Source organism: Penicillium psychrofluorescens (assembly GCF_964197705.1).
Source record: "Penicillium psychrofluorescens genome assembly, chromosome: 6".
Classification (NCBI taxonomy): Eukaryota; Fungi; Ascomycota; class Eurotiomycetes; order Eurotiales; family Aspergillaceae; genus Penicillium; species Penicillium psychrofluorescens.
The window spans coordinates 1266434-1284474 of NC_133444.1; the positions used below are offsets into that span (position 1 = coordinate 1266434).

General features: G+C 51.1%; 7 protein-coding genes across 7 annotated transcripts; 5 read left to right on the forward strand and 2 right to left on the reverse strand.

The window, feature by feature from the left end:
* Window positions 1-2052: 2052 nt before the first annotated feature.
* PFLUO_LOCUS9000 (uncharacterized protein) lies at window positions 2053-2340 on the forward strand (the record flags this gene model as incomplete). Its single annotated transcript, XM_073786782.1, has 1 exon — window positions 2053-2340. The coding sequence occupies one exon, from the start codon at window positions 2053-2055 to the stop codon at window positions 2338-2340; it is 288 nt and encodes a 95-aa protein (XP_073643003.1).
* Window positions 2341-2909: 569 nt separating this feature from the next.
* On the forward strand, window positions 2910-3630 carry PFLUO_LOCUS9001 (uncharacterized protein; the record flags this gene model as incomplete). The annotated part of the gene is made up of 2 exons (XM_073786783.1): window positions 2910-3061; window positions 3147-3630. 2 exons carry the CDS (start codon window positions 2910-2912, stop codon window positions 3628-3630), a joined length of 636 nt encoding a protein of 211 aa, XP_073643004.1.
* A 269-nt stretch (window positions 3631-3899) lies between these two features.
* On the forward strand, window positions 3900-5393 carry PFLUO_LOCUS9002 (uncharacterized protein; the record flags this gene model as incomplete). The annotated part of the gene is made up of 1 exon (XM_073786784.1): window positions 3900-5393. The coding sequence occupies one exon, from the start codon at window positions 3900-3902 to the stop codon at window positions 5391-5393; it is 1494 nt and encodes a 497-aa protein (XP_073643005.1).
* Window positions 5394-6205: 812 nt separating this feature from the next.
* PFLUO_LOCUS9003 (uncharacterized protein) lies at window positions 6206-9559 on the forward strand (the record flags this gene model as incomplete). The annotated part of the gene is made up of 1 exon (XM_073786785.1): window positions 6206-9559. One exon carries the CDS (start codon window positions 6206-6208, stop codon window positions 9557-9559), a length of 3354 nt encoding a protein of 1117 aa, XP_073643006.1.
* A 464-nt stretch (window positions 9560-10023) lies between these two features.
* On the reverse strand, window positions 10024-11325 carry PFLUO_LOCUS9004 (uncharacterized protein; the record flags this gene model as incomplete). Its single annotated transcript, XM_073786786.1, has 1 exon — window positions 10024-11325. One exon carries the CDS (start codon window positions 11323-11325, stop codon window positions 10024-10026), a length of 1302 nt encoding a protein of 433 aa, XP_073643007.1.
* Window positions 11326-13207: 1882 nt separating this feature from the next.
* PFLUO_LOCUS9005 (H(+)-transporting V0 sector ATPase subunit a) lies at window positions 13208-15954 on the forward strand (the record flags this gene model as incomplete). Its single annotated transcript, XM_073786787.1, has 4 exons — window positions 13208-13333; window positions 13406-13484; window positions 13541-15003; window positions 15061-15954. 4 exons carry the CDS (start codon window positions 13208-13210, stop codon window positions 15952-15954), a joined length of 2562 nt encoding a protein of 853 aa, XP_073643008.1.
* A 453-nt stretch (window positions 15955-16407) lies between these two features.
* Window positions 16408-17535, reverse strand: PFLUO_LOCUS9006 (6-bisphosphatase; the record flags this gene model as incomplete). The annotated part of the gene is made up of 2 exons (XM_073786789.1): window positions 16408-17350; window positions 17411-17535. 2 exons carry the CDS (start codon window positions 17533-17535, stop codon window positions 16408-16410), a joined length of 1068 nt encoding a protein of 355 aa, XP_073643009.1.
* Window positions 17536-18041: the final 506 nt, after the last annotated feature.

An 18041-nucleotide genomic window follows, 5' to 3' on the forward strand; every position in this document is an offset into this window, starting at 1 on the left:
TTTGCCATTTCCACACTTCAACGTACGTTTGCAACCCGAGATTCCCTCTTTTTCCGCTTGTATCCGTTTCAGTATCCCGACTCGGCCGTTCAAAACACGCTAGAGCGACTCTAAATTTCCCCTAATTAAGGCCCCTTTTTACCTGAGTCTACGCGGCTCCTTGTCTAGAACTGAAAAACCACCTTGGCCGCGACCCACTTGCAAATAACTAGTTCTGCGGTCCCGTGTCGGAGAGTTACAAGTGGCTAGCCCTAACTACCTTTTACGCTGCGCTGCTACGTGCCAGGGTTGTAGCTCCTTAGTCCGTACCACGGTCCCTAGCCGTTCTGCACTGCTCCTATGGTTCAAGCTAGAGCTCAGCTCTACACCATCAACAGTAGTCTATAAACAAGCCCAGAAAAAAAAATCCAGCAGCGATAAAAGAATAACGAATAAGGCGACCCTCGGAACATTTTCAGTAATGATAGGCCAACCGGCCGATCCACACGCGGCCGGCAACCAATTGAACCCTATCACAACCCCCTTTCCTGGATTCCCCTTTTTCACCCGTTGGGGCCAGCTTCGTGACTTGCAACAAATGAGCCAATGCCAGCGTCGATCGACCCTCGATGATCTTTGCTCAGCTCGATGGCGTGACGGTAGTTACTTGGTTAGCGCTGCAATTGCCATGCGGCCGGGACGGTCACGAGTACATATTCTACCGACAAGGAAGGAAGCGATCCTTTCTAAATTATGACAGGCAGGTTTTGCATATCTTCACTCAGGGGGGTAGGTGTCAACCGAGTACAGTAGTAGTGGAGTGTACCGTGACCGGCGCAGGGGAAATATTCATGTCCTTCGATGTACCCCTGTCTGTACCTACATCGTCCTTCCTTCCCCTGTCTAGGTCTCCCGAAGTGGGTTCCATCGTTCTAGCGGCACTAGCCTTGCCATCTAGACCTTTGTTAACCATGGCACGCTCTCGTGAGGATGGGGCCCTCTTGCCGCACCGTAGCGCTAGTTATCCGACACTTGTCTCTTCGAGGCATACGACCGGCGGTCCTCTGCCGACTCACTCCTTGTGCAACTGTCGAATTGAAACGAAAAAAAAAAAAGAGCAAAAAGGGGGAAGGCTCCACGCAAGTTCGCGCCGGGCCTGTTTGGTGGCTGGCCAGGAGAGCCAATCGAGGGCGCCACACAGCCATCGAACGGCTTGGGAATCTTTGACTAGCGAATAACTAATCCAGACTTTTTTTTTTGGTCTCAAAAGGTAAACATTCCATCCCTGGTCGGCTGACTCATCCCCAGCTCACATGACCCATCCAGGTCTCGCTTACGCTAGCGCCCTCTCCGACCCCTATAAAAGGGCTTCCCGCCCAACTTATTTTCCTCTTTTTTCTTTTCTTCTTCATACTTACCTTGTTTGGGTGGCTGCGATCATGAAGGCGGTCCACCACAGATTGGTCCCTGCATTGCACAGCGCGGCGGAACAGTTTGTTCAACGGCCTTCGGGTCATTGACAGGCGTATTCTTTGGCACTCTCTTTCCACTTTGTGGACCTTTCTTTTCATCAATGTTGGGGCCAGTGGCTCGATGTTGGAGAAGAGACAGTATGTAGTTGAGCACTAGTGTGTAACCTGTGTAGAATTAAGGGTTTTGCTCTCAGTTGTGGACGTGTCAGGTAGCTGGGTTGGGTGCAGAGCTGTCAGCTTGCCCTGGAGCTGCGTGCTCATCCCTTGTTGATGATATTCCCAAGTGTCCACCGGTCTGCCCCAACGATAACATTACGACTGCCCTCCAGTCCAACAGATTCGATTCAGTGCAACTGACGACTCTCCATGCCTACTGACAATTAGCGTGGCAATCAAACCTGCCTGTGTTGGCATGACGTGTGACTCAATAAACCAGTCGCCACACACCTGTGGCGACGACTCCAGCTCAACAACCTCCTTCTAACTCCACCACTTCCCAGTTCACAACACATACACACACGACTACTACATTTAAATCTACAGCTCATCCCAGCAACATCAGTCGCTCCTCTTCCTTGACGATCCCTCTTCATATCTCGAAATGCCCGTCCCAACAGCCTCCCTCTTCGACAAAGAGACCCAAAACAACCCAACAACGCGCACGACCGGCTCAGCAGGCAGCGCCTCTCTCGACACGCTCTCCGCGAGCGGAGACAACAACAGCAGCGGTCGCCAGCTCGGTACTGGGACAGGCGGCACCGTCAGCGCCCCGGGGTCCGATTCATCGCAGAATGCGGAAAGCGAGCGCGCCGTGAGCAAGGAGGAGGCTGATCGGCTTTATGAGGAGAGGATGGAGGATGAGTATGCTAAGAGGGAGGGGGGTGCGTGATTTGTCTGGTTGGTGAGTACCGTCGAGGGTGGATATACTGTGGTCGGCGCGTGTGTACTCCTTTCAATTGTGATGCTGGAAGGGCGAGCGGTTTACGCAGTGGCTCTGGTTTTGGTGTATGATATGATATGATATGATACGGGTTGGGATACCAGGTAACTACTTTGGTAGAATGGACTGTTATTATAGCACTTGGTTGCAATCTGCTTCCGCATGAATCTGGGGCTGATCCCCATTACGAGCGAAAATATAAATCTAGAAACTGTTTTCCAAAAATCTATTCGTGGACACTCTTATCACTCGGTTCCTATCACTCGGTTCAGGCACGTCTTTTGTTACCTTGGTTTTCCCCTATCACAGCCGTGCCAGTCAAGTCCCCCGGGTATGGGGCCTAGGCCTATGAGTCAACGAGGGTGAGATTGAGAAGATCCCTTTGCAACTCTGTCTTGCACAACACCAAATACAATAAATGGGACGACTTCTCAGACCAAGGCATATCAGCCAGGGTGTCTTAACTCGCATCCTCACCTAGAAATAATACCCACCCCTCCATCCCACAACTCTTTCCAATGAGTTTCTATCCCGCTCAGCCCGTGCAGGTGGTAATCCCCGCCGAGATCACCCCAATCCGCACAAAACGCCTGATTCTACGACTCGCACAGAAAAGCGATGCGCCTGCAATTTTCGAATATCGACGCCGTCAGGAAGTGGCTAACTTTCTGTAAGCGCACGGAGCCTTCCGTGGGTTTGCAACCGTATAACCCGGCGGATACTAATGATCTATACCTATACACTTGCTAATACAGAAGCAACGCGCAACACAGATGGCCCAAAGTCCCTCACACGGAAATTAAACAAACCGAAGATTTTATCGCCAGCAAAGTCTTCACAGACCCAGAAGCCTCGGGCGCCACGGGCCGACGGTTCCTCTTCGCGTGCATTCGAGCCGATGACCCCGACCAGAAGGTCATCGGCACGGTGGGCATTAATTCTCTGCACCCGAGTCCGTCGGTGGGATTCGGGATGAATCCGGATTTCTGGCGGATGGGATATGCCAGTGAGGCTGTCGGGGGACTTGTGGAAGCGTGGTCGAATCTTGAGAGAGTGGTACCTCCGGACACTACTACTACTGGTGCTGGCGCTGCGGGGGAGAAGCTATTCGCTGCTTGTAATAAAGAGAATTTGGGGAGTATGAAGGTGTTGCTGAATAATGGATTTCGTATTTACGATGAGGTAGAGGCGGAGGGGGATACGGTAGCGCTTTTCGATATGGATATGCCGCGAAAATAGAATACATAGCATTTCTTAAGGTTCTGAGAACTTTACAGATTTTCAAGCTGCATCTAACTAGTGGGTGCCTGGGAAGTACTTTGGTCGTGGTCGGCGGTTGGTTAGTTGGCTAGCGGCTTAGCCTTGTGCTCATCTTCAATATATATCTCCACGACAACCCCACCTTGATGTGTTGACAGCACACAAACCTCAATCGAAAACGAACCACTCCACTCAACCTACCAGATTGACATCTCTCCCGCCTCGGGAGGATTTATTGTCTGCATACTATGGCTCGAACTACACCATTGACCCCGAGCAATCTGCCACCCGAGTGCGTGGAAGACATCATGAGACATCTCGATCTCGCCAGCCTCAAAGCCTTGCGTCTGAGCAGCCGCAAACTCTGTGCGAGATGCACCGGACCCCGGTTCAAAACCTTTATCAGTCATCAAAAAATTGAGCTGAGCAAGTCTGGTCTTCAATCCTTTCGACAGCTGGCCGTGCACCCTGAACTAGGACCCGCTGCCAAAAACCTGGTAATTATGGCCACGATATACGATCAGACCCGACAGCGGAAAGTGATCAATAGATGGGGCCACAATTTACCCGATGGCAATCCAACTCCCTCGGGTCGCAGCCATGAAGTGCTCGCTGAAGCCGATAGCAACTTGGCTTGGCTAAACGCCCAGCAACAACGCCAAGATGAATTGTCATATGATGACATAGTCAAATCTCTGGCCATCAGCCTCAAACATATCGGCCAGCTTGATCGTATCGACCTTGATGCTGTCCTAGTCCAGGGCCGTGACGAGACAAGGACCACCGATAATTCCCGGGCCAAATGGTACCCGGTCTGGATGCGGGCTGCGCGCGTCTACTGCATCACCATAGAAGCTATTGCCCAGAGTGGCGTAGCACCGAAGGCTCTAACCGTATACCAAAAGACACCGCGCTGCAGTGTCCCACTATACGACATTGCCACCAACCGTGCAATGCGTGATCTGCCCGGGTTCAAGGACGCAGGCAAATCCATCGAGGATCTTGCCCTTAGTATCTCGACCAAGGTCCCAACCGGAGCAACGGAGCGTCCACCCCGCATCCCCGTGGCATGCCATGAGGTTTCATCGGCCGTGGCGTCCATCGCAGGGCTCGGCGAAGACCAAGTCCTCAAGGTGGAGGACTTTGGCGGCCTGGCGCGGTTTCTGAGCTTCACGCCGAACCTCAAAGCACTCGAGATCCACCTTTACAACACGCTTTTTAACCCCGTCATTCTCTACCAAGGGATGTTCAAATCCATCGCAACGGAAACCCGACTCCCCCTACTTCGAAAATGCAGTCTACGAGGCATCACCGCCAACGGAGACTGGCTACTCCAGTTCCTGACAAACCACCCGCAAATCACCGACCTCACCCTAAACCAAATATCCCTCACATCCGGAAAGACATGGCAGCAAATCTTCGAGCACCTGGTCAGCCGCAAGACTCCGCCGCTCGAACGCCTCCATCTCTCGACCCTGAAATCCTCACAACAAATGATCAACCTGCATCCGACGTGGGAAGAACACTCCAAAGAACTCGAGGAAAACTCCCTGTCGCAGATTTTCTTCGTCCATACCAAGGAGTTCCGTGCTGATGAGATCCAGCGCGGGCTGGAGTTCCGGCCCATGCCTGTTGACTTGATGCAGGGGTCCTCAGGGTCGTACATGTGGATGCATTCTTTGAATAAGGAGTATGGTCCGCCGTGGGAGAGTGACTGGGTGGGCGGAGGGAATGGGGATTGATTTTTCCCCGTTCTTTCGGACATTGGGTTTAAGCGAAGGCTCCCCGAGGGCGGAAAGCGCTCGATCTTCACAAGGGCCGCCACCAAGATGTTGCAGGACGGAAGAATGGATCTCGATGTCACTATATGCAATGAGCAGATGGAGCTACTCTGCATAGCGCACCAGCTCATCCTGGTCCTCGAAGCGCACAGGAAATTCGGCAGCAGAAAAGCAAAGCCGGCGCTCTAGATGGGCAAAGTAGGTTTGGTACTATAGATTTTTGTTAAATCGTCCTTACAAGTAATATGTTTATTTCATGTTCATACCATTATTCATGCCTGTGAAGGCTACGGCGGGCCTTCTTTTCAGGTACATCATGGCTAAGCCCTACACTTGTCAAATGTCACTCACAATTGGGGCAAAATAACCGCTAGACCAAAAACGCGCCATGGGCGAAAAAAAACAAAAACAAACCCATTCTTACTCTATACTTTCATTTCCCACCTCGACATCATAACGTGCTGGGCCGATTATGGTAACCGACTGCTTCGATGCAGCTCGGGTGACTTCCAAGTTGACTCACTAAACCATTCTAAGTTTGCACTTGTATGACTGCGCCACAAGATGAATGCAATGGCCTTAAGACAACTCGTACGAAACACTAGTCTTTAGCCGCAATACTTGACGTGTGATAGATTACAAGAGATACGCGAAGCTACGGTGAGTCAACATTTTGCTACGGGCCAGTCCCTATTGGTACAAAAGGAAGGTTAACTGCCTCCAGGTTCAAAGAAATGAAATCCAAGTGTCAAGCCTGAAGCAAACAGCAGAAAATGGCAGCCCCGGACCTGATTATCGCGGACGCGACCGCGTCCATGTCCAACTATCTCAACTCGCTCAACACCTCGCTTCCTCAGATCATCTCAGTGTCGGCGCTCACAGAATGTTTTTCACGTATTGGCCTTCTTGCATATCGCGATTATGGAGACAGCAATTTACTAGAATGGTCTGGGTGGCTGCATCAGAATGCAACAGAAGCCACAGACCAGGAACCCGATCTTGTCAGCCTCGCAAGAGGCCTCGATGCTGAAGGTGGGGGAGACTATCCGGAGGCTGTCAAGACTGCCCTCGCCAAGGCACATGAAGTGATGCGATCCGATGCTACGACTATGATTTTGCTTTATACCGATGCGCCTCCGCACATGGATGACCCCGCTGCGACTCCCAGCAAGAATGCGGAATCAGAAAGACAGTCTTTATCTCAAAAAGAATCTTATTCCGGCAGCGGATCTACCTTTTTGAATTGGATCGCTGGATGTAATGCTCTACGCAGTGGACCGAAACACGCCCAGGTCTTCACGATTCTCCAGTCAGGCATGCGGCAATACTGTGCCGCGTACTATAACTTCCTGGCCACTTTAACGGGCGGTGCTTGTGTTCACCTCAACGACAATCGTCCTGCAAGTATCTCAAAGGTGACTGTCGACATTGTTTTGAACTGGATGGGCGTGGAGAAAGCGCCTGTCTCAGGGGTCAGCAAAGAGTTGGGCTCGGAGACGGTCTCTGCGGAGTTGTCGCGCTACATCTCTATCAACGGTATCAAGCAAATTAGCTGCGAGTACGAAAATGCTGCAAAACGTTTTTTGGCACCTTCTCCGTGTAAGACATTGTCCGAGAACCTCACCAGCACTGGAATGACTGTCGAGGTCATGAAAAAGTACCTTCCAAAGAAGGATACTCCTGTCATGGATCTTGCAGAGCGGTGGAAGACAGATGCACAATACAAGGAGCGAGCGGTTAAGCAGCTGATGAGCATAATTCAAGAAGATGTCCGAGCTATAGCACTCAATCCTGTGTTCGGAACTATGTGGAGAGCATTGTGCAGCGATAGAACCTACCCTCGACGCGATGAAATTGTCCTTGCATTCAGCCAAAATGTCGACAAGGTTCAAAACCCAGAGGAACGGGCTCACATGAATGCGTGGCTCGAGAACTCCTACGATTACACGGAAGAAGTTGTAGCTATCATCAGCGCTGTTCATGAAACGGAACAGTTTCCTTGCGTGTTTCTGGATCCTACGCTACGGTTCTCCAGCACTAGTGAAGACGGAGATGAACCAATCTCAGCATTGACAAGAGGTGACCTGCTCGAAATTGGTCGATCCTGCAACGCTCCCATTCTGCGGCGTGTTGGCCGCATTCTTACCCAACTGACATTTGTTGGATCCGCGAGCGAGATGCCGGAACATATTGCAGCTGCATCCACTGATCAGGTGCCAAGAATTCCCCTGGCTCTAGCTTCGGAGAGATATGGTCGTCAGTTTTGGAAGGTGCTTTTCCACCTCATTGTCCCGGGTACAAGGCTATCGGGTCGTCCGGCTGCGCTCGTCGCCGCCCTAAGTATACGGATGGGGATCACTCACTTCACTGACATTGCTGTAAGCGAGATGCTTCTGTTCAAGGACAGGTGGAACGACATCTCTGTGCCCGAGAACTGGAACGTGGGCTGTTTGACCCTCCTCGTGGATGCCGACGAAGGATACCAGACATGCCAAGCGGACTCAGCGGCAATGCTGCAAGACCAGGAGGTGATTAAGAAACCTGTCCGGCTTTTGAACGAAACCGATCGTAAGCTTTTTGAGCAGCTGGTTGCGTTCAAGATCTTGGAACTTAATCTCGACACTCCCCTGACGGCCCGTGTTCCATGGACTCCACAGAAGTCAAGTGCGCCCATCGGACCTTTGGCTACATGTCGATCTTGCCAATACATTCGATCTGTCACGGTTATGGGAAATAATAGCAAATGCGGTATGTGTCTGGCTACAGACTATGCTACCCAGAAAGACAAGGAGAATTACATATCCACTGGAGCCTCCCGAGATGTCGACTGCGTCTCTGAAGCAACATGGGTCGAATGTGCTATTGTCTCTTGCAGGGCACAGTACATTGTTTATAATGTCGATGCACTAAATGTCCGAACAAAGTGCCACTACTGCAGGAAGCAACAAGGCACCGCACCTGTCGTCGAGTGCAAGAACTGCTCTAACCGAATGATTTGGCCTAAAGCATACAGACCGTCTTCGTTTCACGAATCAGAGTTCACCTGCCCTCCCTGTACATCAGGCCAAAACACAATTTCAGGCCTGGAAATGACTGCACGGGAAATATCTAAGGAAAACACTTTCTCCTGGCTTGTTCACGACACACAAAATGCTGCCGCAGAGCTGTTCAAGAACCATTCGCTATTCTCCACGGCCTCTAATGTAGGAACTACAGGCTTCCTTTCTCGGATAACGCTCTTCCCATCCGGCAAGGCCACACTCACTCACCGGGAAAAGCGCATCCATAATGCAGATGAGTTGGCATCAACTATATATGAGATGGTTATTGGGCGCAAGACAAGCCAGATTGACTGTTCGCTATGTTTCTCAGCATTTCAGCCCGGTACACTGAACCTAGCTTGTGGCCGGCGCGGGTGCCTTCAGCGAATTTGCATCACCTGCTTAGCAGGATGGTATGGCCAGAACGCACCTGGTTCTGTTATCAACACCTCCGCTCTTGCATGTCCGTTCTGCCGCCGATACCCCACGCCTCGCACGCTCGCCAAGTATGGAATGGGCATCCAGGGGGTCAGGGCGCTGGCTGATGCAGTACGCGACAAGGGCACTTCGATTTATGCCTGGTGTCGGGAATGTGCCTCCGCTAAGGAGTATATGCAGCGGACCTGCGCGAGAGGAACGCCCCAGCTAGCCAACTGGTCATGTTACGAATGTGTACAGGAGCTCGAACGACAGCGACTAGAGGAAGAGCGACAGACAGCAGAGGCATTATTCGCCATCGCTCAATTGGAGAGGAACACACGTCTTGCCGAAGCAGCAGAGCGTCAGCGAGACTTGGCCCGCCAGAAGGAAGAGGAGCGCAGTATGCGGAATCTCGCGCCATGTCCGCGCTGCAAAGTCATTACTGAGAAGATTTCTGGATGTGGCCATATGACTTGTCCCGTGTGCCGCGCGCAGTGGTGCTTTTTCTGTGCCAAAATTATTCCTGGCGACATATATGATCATATGACCAAGAAGCATGGGGGCATATTTCAAGACGGCTTTGAGAGGAAAGTTGTGCCGCAGATTGTCCAGAGGATGATGGAAGATGACGGTCAGAAGAAAACGAATGACGAAGAGACTGGTTAATGCATGTCTGAAGTTTAGCATATACAGTACTACCATGTTATGCTGCATGCAAGTTGAACGATGAAGAATAATACAAATGCAGCCTTTTCGCTCTAATCACAATTGTCCGAAAGTACAGATTACCACTACTTTGTCTGAGTAATAAGATTTGACTCGATTTCACGAATATTTTCGTTCGGGATGAGAGCAGCTTCCCCAACCGAATAAAGAGTTGCCAAAGAGGATCTGTACAATATGACACCGAGACTGTGCCCCTCAAAGCTACACTTCATTCGTGATATGATATATTGTCAGTCCCTAACCACGTCTCAAGGGCACGCGACTAAATGCAGCGAACGTACGATCCAACATCTCCGCAAACTATAGCAGGAATCTCTGCCGTGGTGGTTAGCTAGCTATTGCTAATTCTTGACCAGCAGCGAATATATGTGCAGTCTGTCCTAAATAAAACTCATTCCTTCAGCTTAGAATTGCAGTTGGGTGTAGCGTCCGTAGGACTTGACTCTCCCTGCTAGAAGTTCCTGGGAGAGATTGCATGGTGATACATGGCTCCGCCTAGCTGCCACTCTTTGCTTGAGTCGGACAGACTGATCGGTTTGACTGATTTTCAGTGATCCAAAAACGTCGGCTTCCTCGAAATTTGGCGCATCTGGGCGTCCCAGCCACACGTTCAGCTTTACCCCAGCGGATTCAGCTTCACGCGCGAGCGAAGAGGGCAACGTCCAGAGTCCAGCGGGTAAATCCTCCTCTGTTTCAGGATCATAGACTGCTTCGAACGAGAAGATGGTCACCGTGCGTAAATATGGGAGATGCGACCTCTTATGTCTAATCAAATCAAGAACAAAAGTATCGTATTGCTCATCGTTGGTTTCGCACAAAAATTGAGTCAGATCTGTATCGTCGTAAAAGACCTCCAACACCTCCAGACTCTGAGGTAAGCCTTTCCAAATCCCGTACGGATCATCCCACCCGCAGAGAAAGACGTGGTAAATGCGTATAGTTTTAAGGGACGTGAACTCGCTCAGATCAATGCGAGGTCCATTGCCCAGTCCTTCATGGTCAAGCCACGGCCGTGTCATTGTAAGTTCTGCCAACGTTCTCTTTTGTGGTCGCAGTGCACGCACAAAAGCAGCACATGTCCAGCTTTTGGCTGGCTCATCTCCATAATGGCCCTCCCACTCGCCTTGCTCAGCATCGTAGTGAAGTATTTTTAAAGCTGCTGGCCAGCTTAGCACAGCGGCCAACGCCTCCTCATGCGCCCCACAATTAATCAACCTTAGACATTCCACGGGTGAAGTGCCAATATGTGAGTTGTTTTCAAATTGCATGGGCTCCCAATCCTTAAACTCGTGAATAGTAAGGGTCTGGATGTTGGTGAACCAAAAAAATTGAAAATTATCACGAATAGAGCGGTCACGCCAGGAGCTCCCGCATGGAATGATTGCCGAAAAGATGTGTTGTTGGAGACTTGGGTTCTTCTCAAGACTCCACTTCAGCTGCTGCACCGGAACCTTCTCGCCCACGCGACAATATTCGCGGACAAATATGTCACCATAGAATATTGGCTGTAGAAGACTATTCAGGCGATGGGAGGTGAGTAGGAAAGAATGAAGATATTTAACTCTCAGTGGATGATTATGGTGGATCGCGTAGCGGTAGGCATCTCCAAGTTCATAGAATGACAGTTCTACCTGCTTCGTGTCCATTTGTAGGTAGTCCACGATGGCTAGAATCACTTCGTTGGGAAGATCCAACAGACGTGCCATGATTCTTACTCTCGAAGAGAAATGGCTCTCTTGGATATGGATCAATCCAACGGATTGGATAATTGTGTGGACGAAGGATGCGGAGGAAAGATGTAGAGGAAGGAAGAAAAACAATAGTTTGGCTGCCCGGCAAGACGTACCGAATCATTTTTCGGCCCCAAAACACCACCTCGTACTTTTGTTCACCGCCTCCCTGTTGTCGCCAAGTCATGGTGTCCCAAAGAAGACCAAGAAGGGCGTGGAAGATACAGTAATGCCAAATCTTTATGCGTTTAGTAATTTCGATGGGCCATCTTGAAGACAGCTGACCACCGTACAGGAACATGGTCAGTACCGTACTTCACATGATGAATGCCCGCCTACAGCGATTAGATAATATCCTTCTAGAACATTTGCAAAAAGACAGAACGTAGGTCAGCGTACCCCGGCAGAAACCTCAGCGTACCCCCGATGGGGCGCCAAGAAATATCATGTGACCATTGGGGTACGCTGAAGTTCCTACCGGGGTACGCTGACCTGTAGTCACCGCAAAAAGAAAAGGTTGGACAGGGAAGTTGATGCTACGAAAAGGGAACATACTAAAAATCAGTTCTTCGGGAGCGTCAATAGCCATTCGGTCGACCGCGGCTGGGAAAGAAAATGTTAGTAGCCATGCAAGAATGGGCATGAGGAAGGGTCATCTCACAATTAGCCCCGATGAGACACCGAAAAATTGCCAGATTAATATGTGAGAAGAGACTAGTAACGAGGAAGTAAAATGCCATCCACTGTTGAGGTTCCTCACATTGAGTTCATGATGAAAAAAAAAAGAATTCCAAACAGTACCCATCTCCGATTCGAACAGCCGCCACCTTCGCCTCTTCCTTATAATGAAAAAGCGACGATGACACTCTACCTCAAATATTATCGTGTAAAGAAAAAAAAAACTGGTAGCTTCTCTTTGATTGAGCGTGTCATCCTTAGTGCAGGGGCCATGCTAATCTTCTCTGTATATTTTCATTTGACCAAATGTCCCGAAGGACACAGGAGTCTCCTGAAACTGAATTATATCCCCTTCCCGCTGGCAGAATTCGACCGCCTTCTACCACATGGCTTAGTCACGATATGGTGTGGGCCAGGAGACTGGGGTCAATCATGGCTCTATGGTAGGGGAAAATTCTTCTCAAAAAATAACAGCAAGAGGAAGGAACAAAGAGAATTAATAACAAGGGGATTAATGGAGGGAAACCAGATAAAGGAAGAAGAGAAATGTGGCCGCAAGGCGGGGGTACTGACTATTATTCGACCCGCCCAGGGCAGAAAGGACTTTGCCCTAACGCCCGTTCCGGCTGGTCGACTTAGTAGTAGTACTACTCAGCAAGGGTATGAGCCTATCTCTTTTCTGCTCAATTATTGGGTAAACCATCGGTTTTGCAGACATGTTTTGTGTGTAAATTCAAATGCAGATCACACTACAATTCTTTTGCATATGTTAAGGAGACCAGTAGCATTTTTTCTCTCAAAAAGGCACGTCTTGTCCTGATTTTCTGACCAGTGTAGATAACCAACTTAAGACTGTGCAGTCCATACACTTTTCCCCATTGGAAATCATTTGTCACAACGTCCACTGATATTAGTATTGCTGCACAGTATGCCTGTCGAGATCAACGTCACATAGCACGTGACCACACGTGACCAGCCATGCGGCCAGGTCAACCAGACCCGAGACAGACCACGGAGTAACCTTTTTGGCGGGATCTCTTCACAACAGAGGCGTTCAGTCGTCTGTGTCCCTTCTTTACCGAGCATCAACTCTCAAGTCGTTCCTTTCTCTTTCTTGCTCCTTTATCTCCCCCTCTCCCTGGTGGAAGGACACGGCTACAAGCAGCCTCCCTAAACCACCATGGCGAAGCGTGATACCTTCTTCCGCTCGTCGGACATGAGCTTGACCCAGCTCTATATTTCCAACGAGATCGGAAGAGAGGTCGTCAGCGCCCTGGGTGAAGTTGGCCAAGTCCAGTTCAGAGATGTGAGTCCATGGTTTTCCCTTCATCACCGTTGACGGACCTCGCCCCCCACTGACTTGCCATACTTTTGCCAGCTTAACCCGGACACCAACGCTTTCCAGAGAACTTTCACCAAGGAGATTCGTCGTTTGGACAATGTCGAGAGGCAGCTGCGTATGATATAACCCCATCTCTGCTTGCTGGAGGACCGCTTGTTGACCTTCTTTCAGGCTATTTCCACACTCAGATGGACAAGGCTGCCATTCCTATGAGATCTTCCACGGAATTTTCGGATACCCTGGCGGCTCCCCTTGCCTCTGAAATCGACGAGTTGGCCGAACGCAGCGAGAGCCTGGAACAGCGAATCGCCTCCCTCAATGACAGCTACGAGACGTTGAAGAAGCGTGAAGTCGAGCTTACAGAGTGGCGCTGGGTGCTGAGAGAGGCCGGTGGTTTCTTTGATCGGGCACATACCCACACCGAGGACATCCGCCAATCTTTTGACAACGATGAGGCTCCTTTACTGCGGGATGTTGAAGGCGGTCGCGGTGCCAACGGCGATACCCAGGGCCAGCAGAGTTTCTCCGAGATGAACATTGGGTTTGTTGCTGGTGTCATTCCTCGCGACCGGATTGGTGCCTTTGAACGCATTCTCTGGCGTACCCTGCGCGGCAATCTCTACATGAACCAGTCGGAGATTCCAGAGCCTATTATCGACCCGACGACCAACGAGGAAATCCACAAGAGCGTTTTCGTCATCTTTGCCCACGGCAAGAACATCCTTGCTAAGATTCGCAAGATCTCCGAGTCCCTCGGCGCTTCCCTGTACGGTGTCGACGAGAACAGCGAGCTCCGACGCGATCAGATTCACGAAGTGAACACCCGCCTGGGCGACGTGGGCAATGTGCTGCGGAACACCAAGAGCACTCTTGATGCAGAACTCGCCCAGATTGCGCGTTCCCTCGCGGCCTGGATGATTGTCGTTAAGAAGGAGAAGGCCGTTTACGACACGTTGAACAAATTCTCCTACGACCAGGCCCGAAAGACGCTGATCGCCGAGGCATGGTGCCCGACAAATTCACTTGCCTTGATCAAGTCCACCCTCCAGGATGTCAACGACCGGGCTGGCCTTACTGTCCCGACCATTGTCAACCAGATCCGCACGAACAAGACACCTCCCACCTTTGTCAGAACGAACAAGTTCACCGAAGCATTCCAGACCATTGTCAACGCTTACGGTGTCCCGAAATACTCTGAAGCCAACCCCGGCTTGTACACTGTCGTCACCTTCCCTTTCCTGTTTGCCATCATGTTTGGTGATTTCGGTCATGGGTTTTTGATGACATTGACTGCTGTCGCCCTGATTTTCTGGGAGAAGAAGTTGGCGCGGACCAAGCTTGACGAGATATCGTACATGGCATTCTATGGGCGGTACATCATGTTGATGATGGGCCTGTTCGCGATGTATACTGGCTTCATCTACAACGATATCTTCTCCAAGCCTTTCACCTTCTTCTCCAGTCAGTGGGAATGGCCCCAGGATATTAAGGAAGGTCAACTGGTCGAAGCATCGCTGAAAGGTAATTACCGCTTCCCGATTGGTCTGGACTGGAATTGGCACGAGGCCGAGAATGGGCTGCTGTTTTCGAACAGTATGAAGATGAAGATGAGTATCGTGCTTGGCTGGTCTCACGTATGTAAACCTCTTTCTTTTTCCTGGGTACACTCTTTGACTAATCGATGGGTGCAGATGACATATGCTCTTTGCTATCAATATATCAATGCCCGGCATTTCAAGTCCAAGGTTGACATTATCGGCAACTTTATCCCCGGAATGCTCTTCTTCCAGTCCATCTTCGGCTACCTCGTCATGACCATCCTCTACAAATGGTTCGTGGACTGGCCGGGTAGAGGCGAGAATCCGCCCGGTCTGCTCAACATGCTTATCTTCATGTTTTTGCGCCCTGGTTCGGTCGACGAAGAACTCTACTCAGGCCAGGCCGTAGTTCAAACCCTTTTACTCCTCCTGGCCGTTGTCCAGGTCCCGATCATGCTCTTCTACAAGCCATTCTATCTCCGCTGGGAGCACAACCGTGCTCGTGCCCTAGGGTACCGAGGACTTGGAGAACAAGCTCGAGTCAGCGCACTGGAAGATGAGGGCGACATGGACGGCGGTTTCCGTGACAGCATGGCCAGTGACGGAGAAGGCGTGGCGATGCTTGCCCAAGACATTAACGAAGGCGAAGAACATGAGGAGTTCGATTTTGCCGACGTCATGATTCACCAGGTCATTCACACCATAGAATTCTGTCTCAACTGCATTTCCCACACTGCCTCCTACCTCCGTCTCTGGGCCTTGTCTCTCGCGCACCAGCAGCTGTCCATTGTGCTCTGGACCATGACTATCGGCGGCGCCTTCGAACAGGAAAACCCCACCGTGCGAGTCATCATGATCGTCGTCACTTTCTACTTGTGGTTCGTGCTCTCAGTGCTCGTTCTCATAGTCATGGAGGGTGTGAGTGCAATGCTCCACTCTCTTCGTCTTCACTGGGTCGAGGCCATGTCGAAACATTTCATGGGCGAGGGTATTCCCTTCATGCCGTTCAGTTTCAAGACGTTATTGGAGGAAGACCCTGTCGATTAGATAGGGTTTTCTGTGCTTTTGATGTCTCTATTCATCTATTGCTCTTGGGCATCCCGGCGGGATTCCTTCCTTGTTCGCCCGGGTTTTTTCTTTTCTTTTTCTGTGTGTACTGTAAGAAAGTCTAGAATAAACATATTGTTTCTATTGCTTCCGACGTAGGATTTCTAGTGGGTCTCCAAAAAGGGACGATAGCTTTCCTATTACGATCAGGCAACAGCAGGTATATTAAAGATTTTTTTCATTGCATTTTTATTTTTATTTTCATTTCCATGAGATGAGATACCGATCATACTCCGCAGCTCTCGTTCCACACTTTTCCACCGAAAGGACATGCAGAAAAAGACCGCGAGTTGAAGAGCTTGTCGTGGAATCATCAAGCAGGAGACCAGAGCTCGATCTCCGTCCAGCAGTTATAACTCATTCAAGCAAACAGAAACTCGCGATGGCAAGCGCTTATTTGTTGTACTTGTTGTACATATCGATAACCTTCTGGACCTCATCCTTGGATCCAAGGAAGACACCGCTCCGATCGTGGATGTGCTCCGGAACAACCTCCATCAAGCGCTCCATGCGCGAGTTGACCGCCAACCCGCCAGCGTTCTCGAACAACATAGCCATAGGCGCACACTCGTACAGAATGCGCAGCTTGCCCTTGGGGCTCTTCGAATCGGCCGGGTAGGCGAAGATACCACCGTACAGCAGAGTCCGATAGGCATCCGCCACCATGCTGCCAATATACCTCGCGCTGTACGGCTTCTCGCCCTCGACAGCGGGGTATTTGAGGCTGTGTAGGTACTGCTTGCACCACTCGTCCCAGTACATGCTGTTCCCCTCGTTGACGGAGTAGATGGCGCGCTTGGCGGGGAGCTGCATGTTAGGGTGGGTGAGGATGAACTCGCCCAGCGAGTTCTCGAGCGTGAAGCCGTTGACGCCGCCGCCGCGCATAGTGATCACCAGCTGCGCCGAGGCGCCGTACATGGTGAATCCCGAGGCGACGAGCTCGGTGCCCGGGCTGAGCAGCACCTCCGGGCCAATGGTCTTGCCGGCACCCAGCGCTGAGTCTGGGAGCTGGAAGACACCGAAGATGGTGCCCACCGACACACCGGCGTCGAGGTTGGACGACCCGTCGATCGGGTCGCAGACGACGGCGTAGCGCGCGTTCGGATGCTCGTCGAACCGGATCACATCCTCTTCTTCTTCCGAAACCAGGATGCGGCATTTACCGGAGCCGCGCATGGCCGAGATGAAAATGTCATTGCCGATCACATCTAGCTTCTTCTGGTCGTCGCCTGTGGTGTTGGACGAGCCGGCGAGACCGGTCAGGTTGATCAGCGACGCGCGCCGGATGTAGTAGGCGATCGACTTGAAGGAGAACTGCAGGGCGTGGCACAGGAGTCTATTGATCGATTCGTTAGTTCTAGTTTGCTGGGGTCAGGGAGCGGGTGCTGGTACATACGTGAAATCACCCGAGGCCGCGGGGTACTTGGTCTGCTCTTCTGTGAGGAAGCGAGTGAGTGTGACGATGTCGGTGTTGATGTTCTCTTGGCCTACAGGAGGCGCTCCGTTGTCATTGCCGGCCATTTTGGAATTAAGAGGGAATTGATGAGGTTGAGGAGGGGGGAAGCGATAGTTGGAGGAAGAAGGGAAGAAGTTTTGTCTCGGCTCAGGGCGCCGGGAAAGAATGGATCTATATGGAACTGCTCGTGGTTGTCGTGGACCTCTAAACGTCACGGGGCGACCAACAAACTACTTGGAAACAGGTCACTCGCTATAGCCGGGCGGCGGGGCAGTGACCTCAGGCTGGGTATCAGTGGTTTTCGTCATGCCCCGCCTGACCCTCGGCCGGTTTTTCTTCTTCCCGGTGGACCGGGAATGCCCGTGGGTCGCTCTGGATAGAATGTGGTGAGAGAGAGAATCAGGATAGAGAGTCGGGTAGGTCGTCTGAATTACTACAGATTTCAATATTGGCAGACCGGTCTCATATCAACAGCTGCTGATATTTTTCCCCCCCAATTTCTACTACTCGGAAGATCCCGATCCTTCTTCTCGTACTCTTCCCGAATGTCGGGATCGACGGCGGAAGGGTC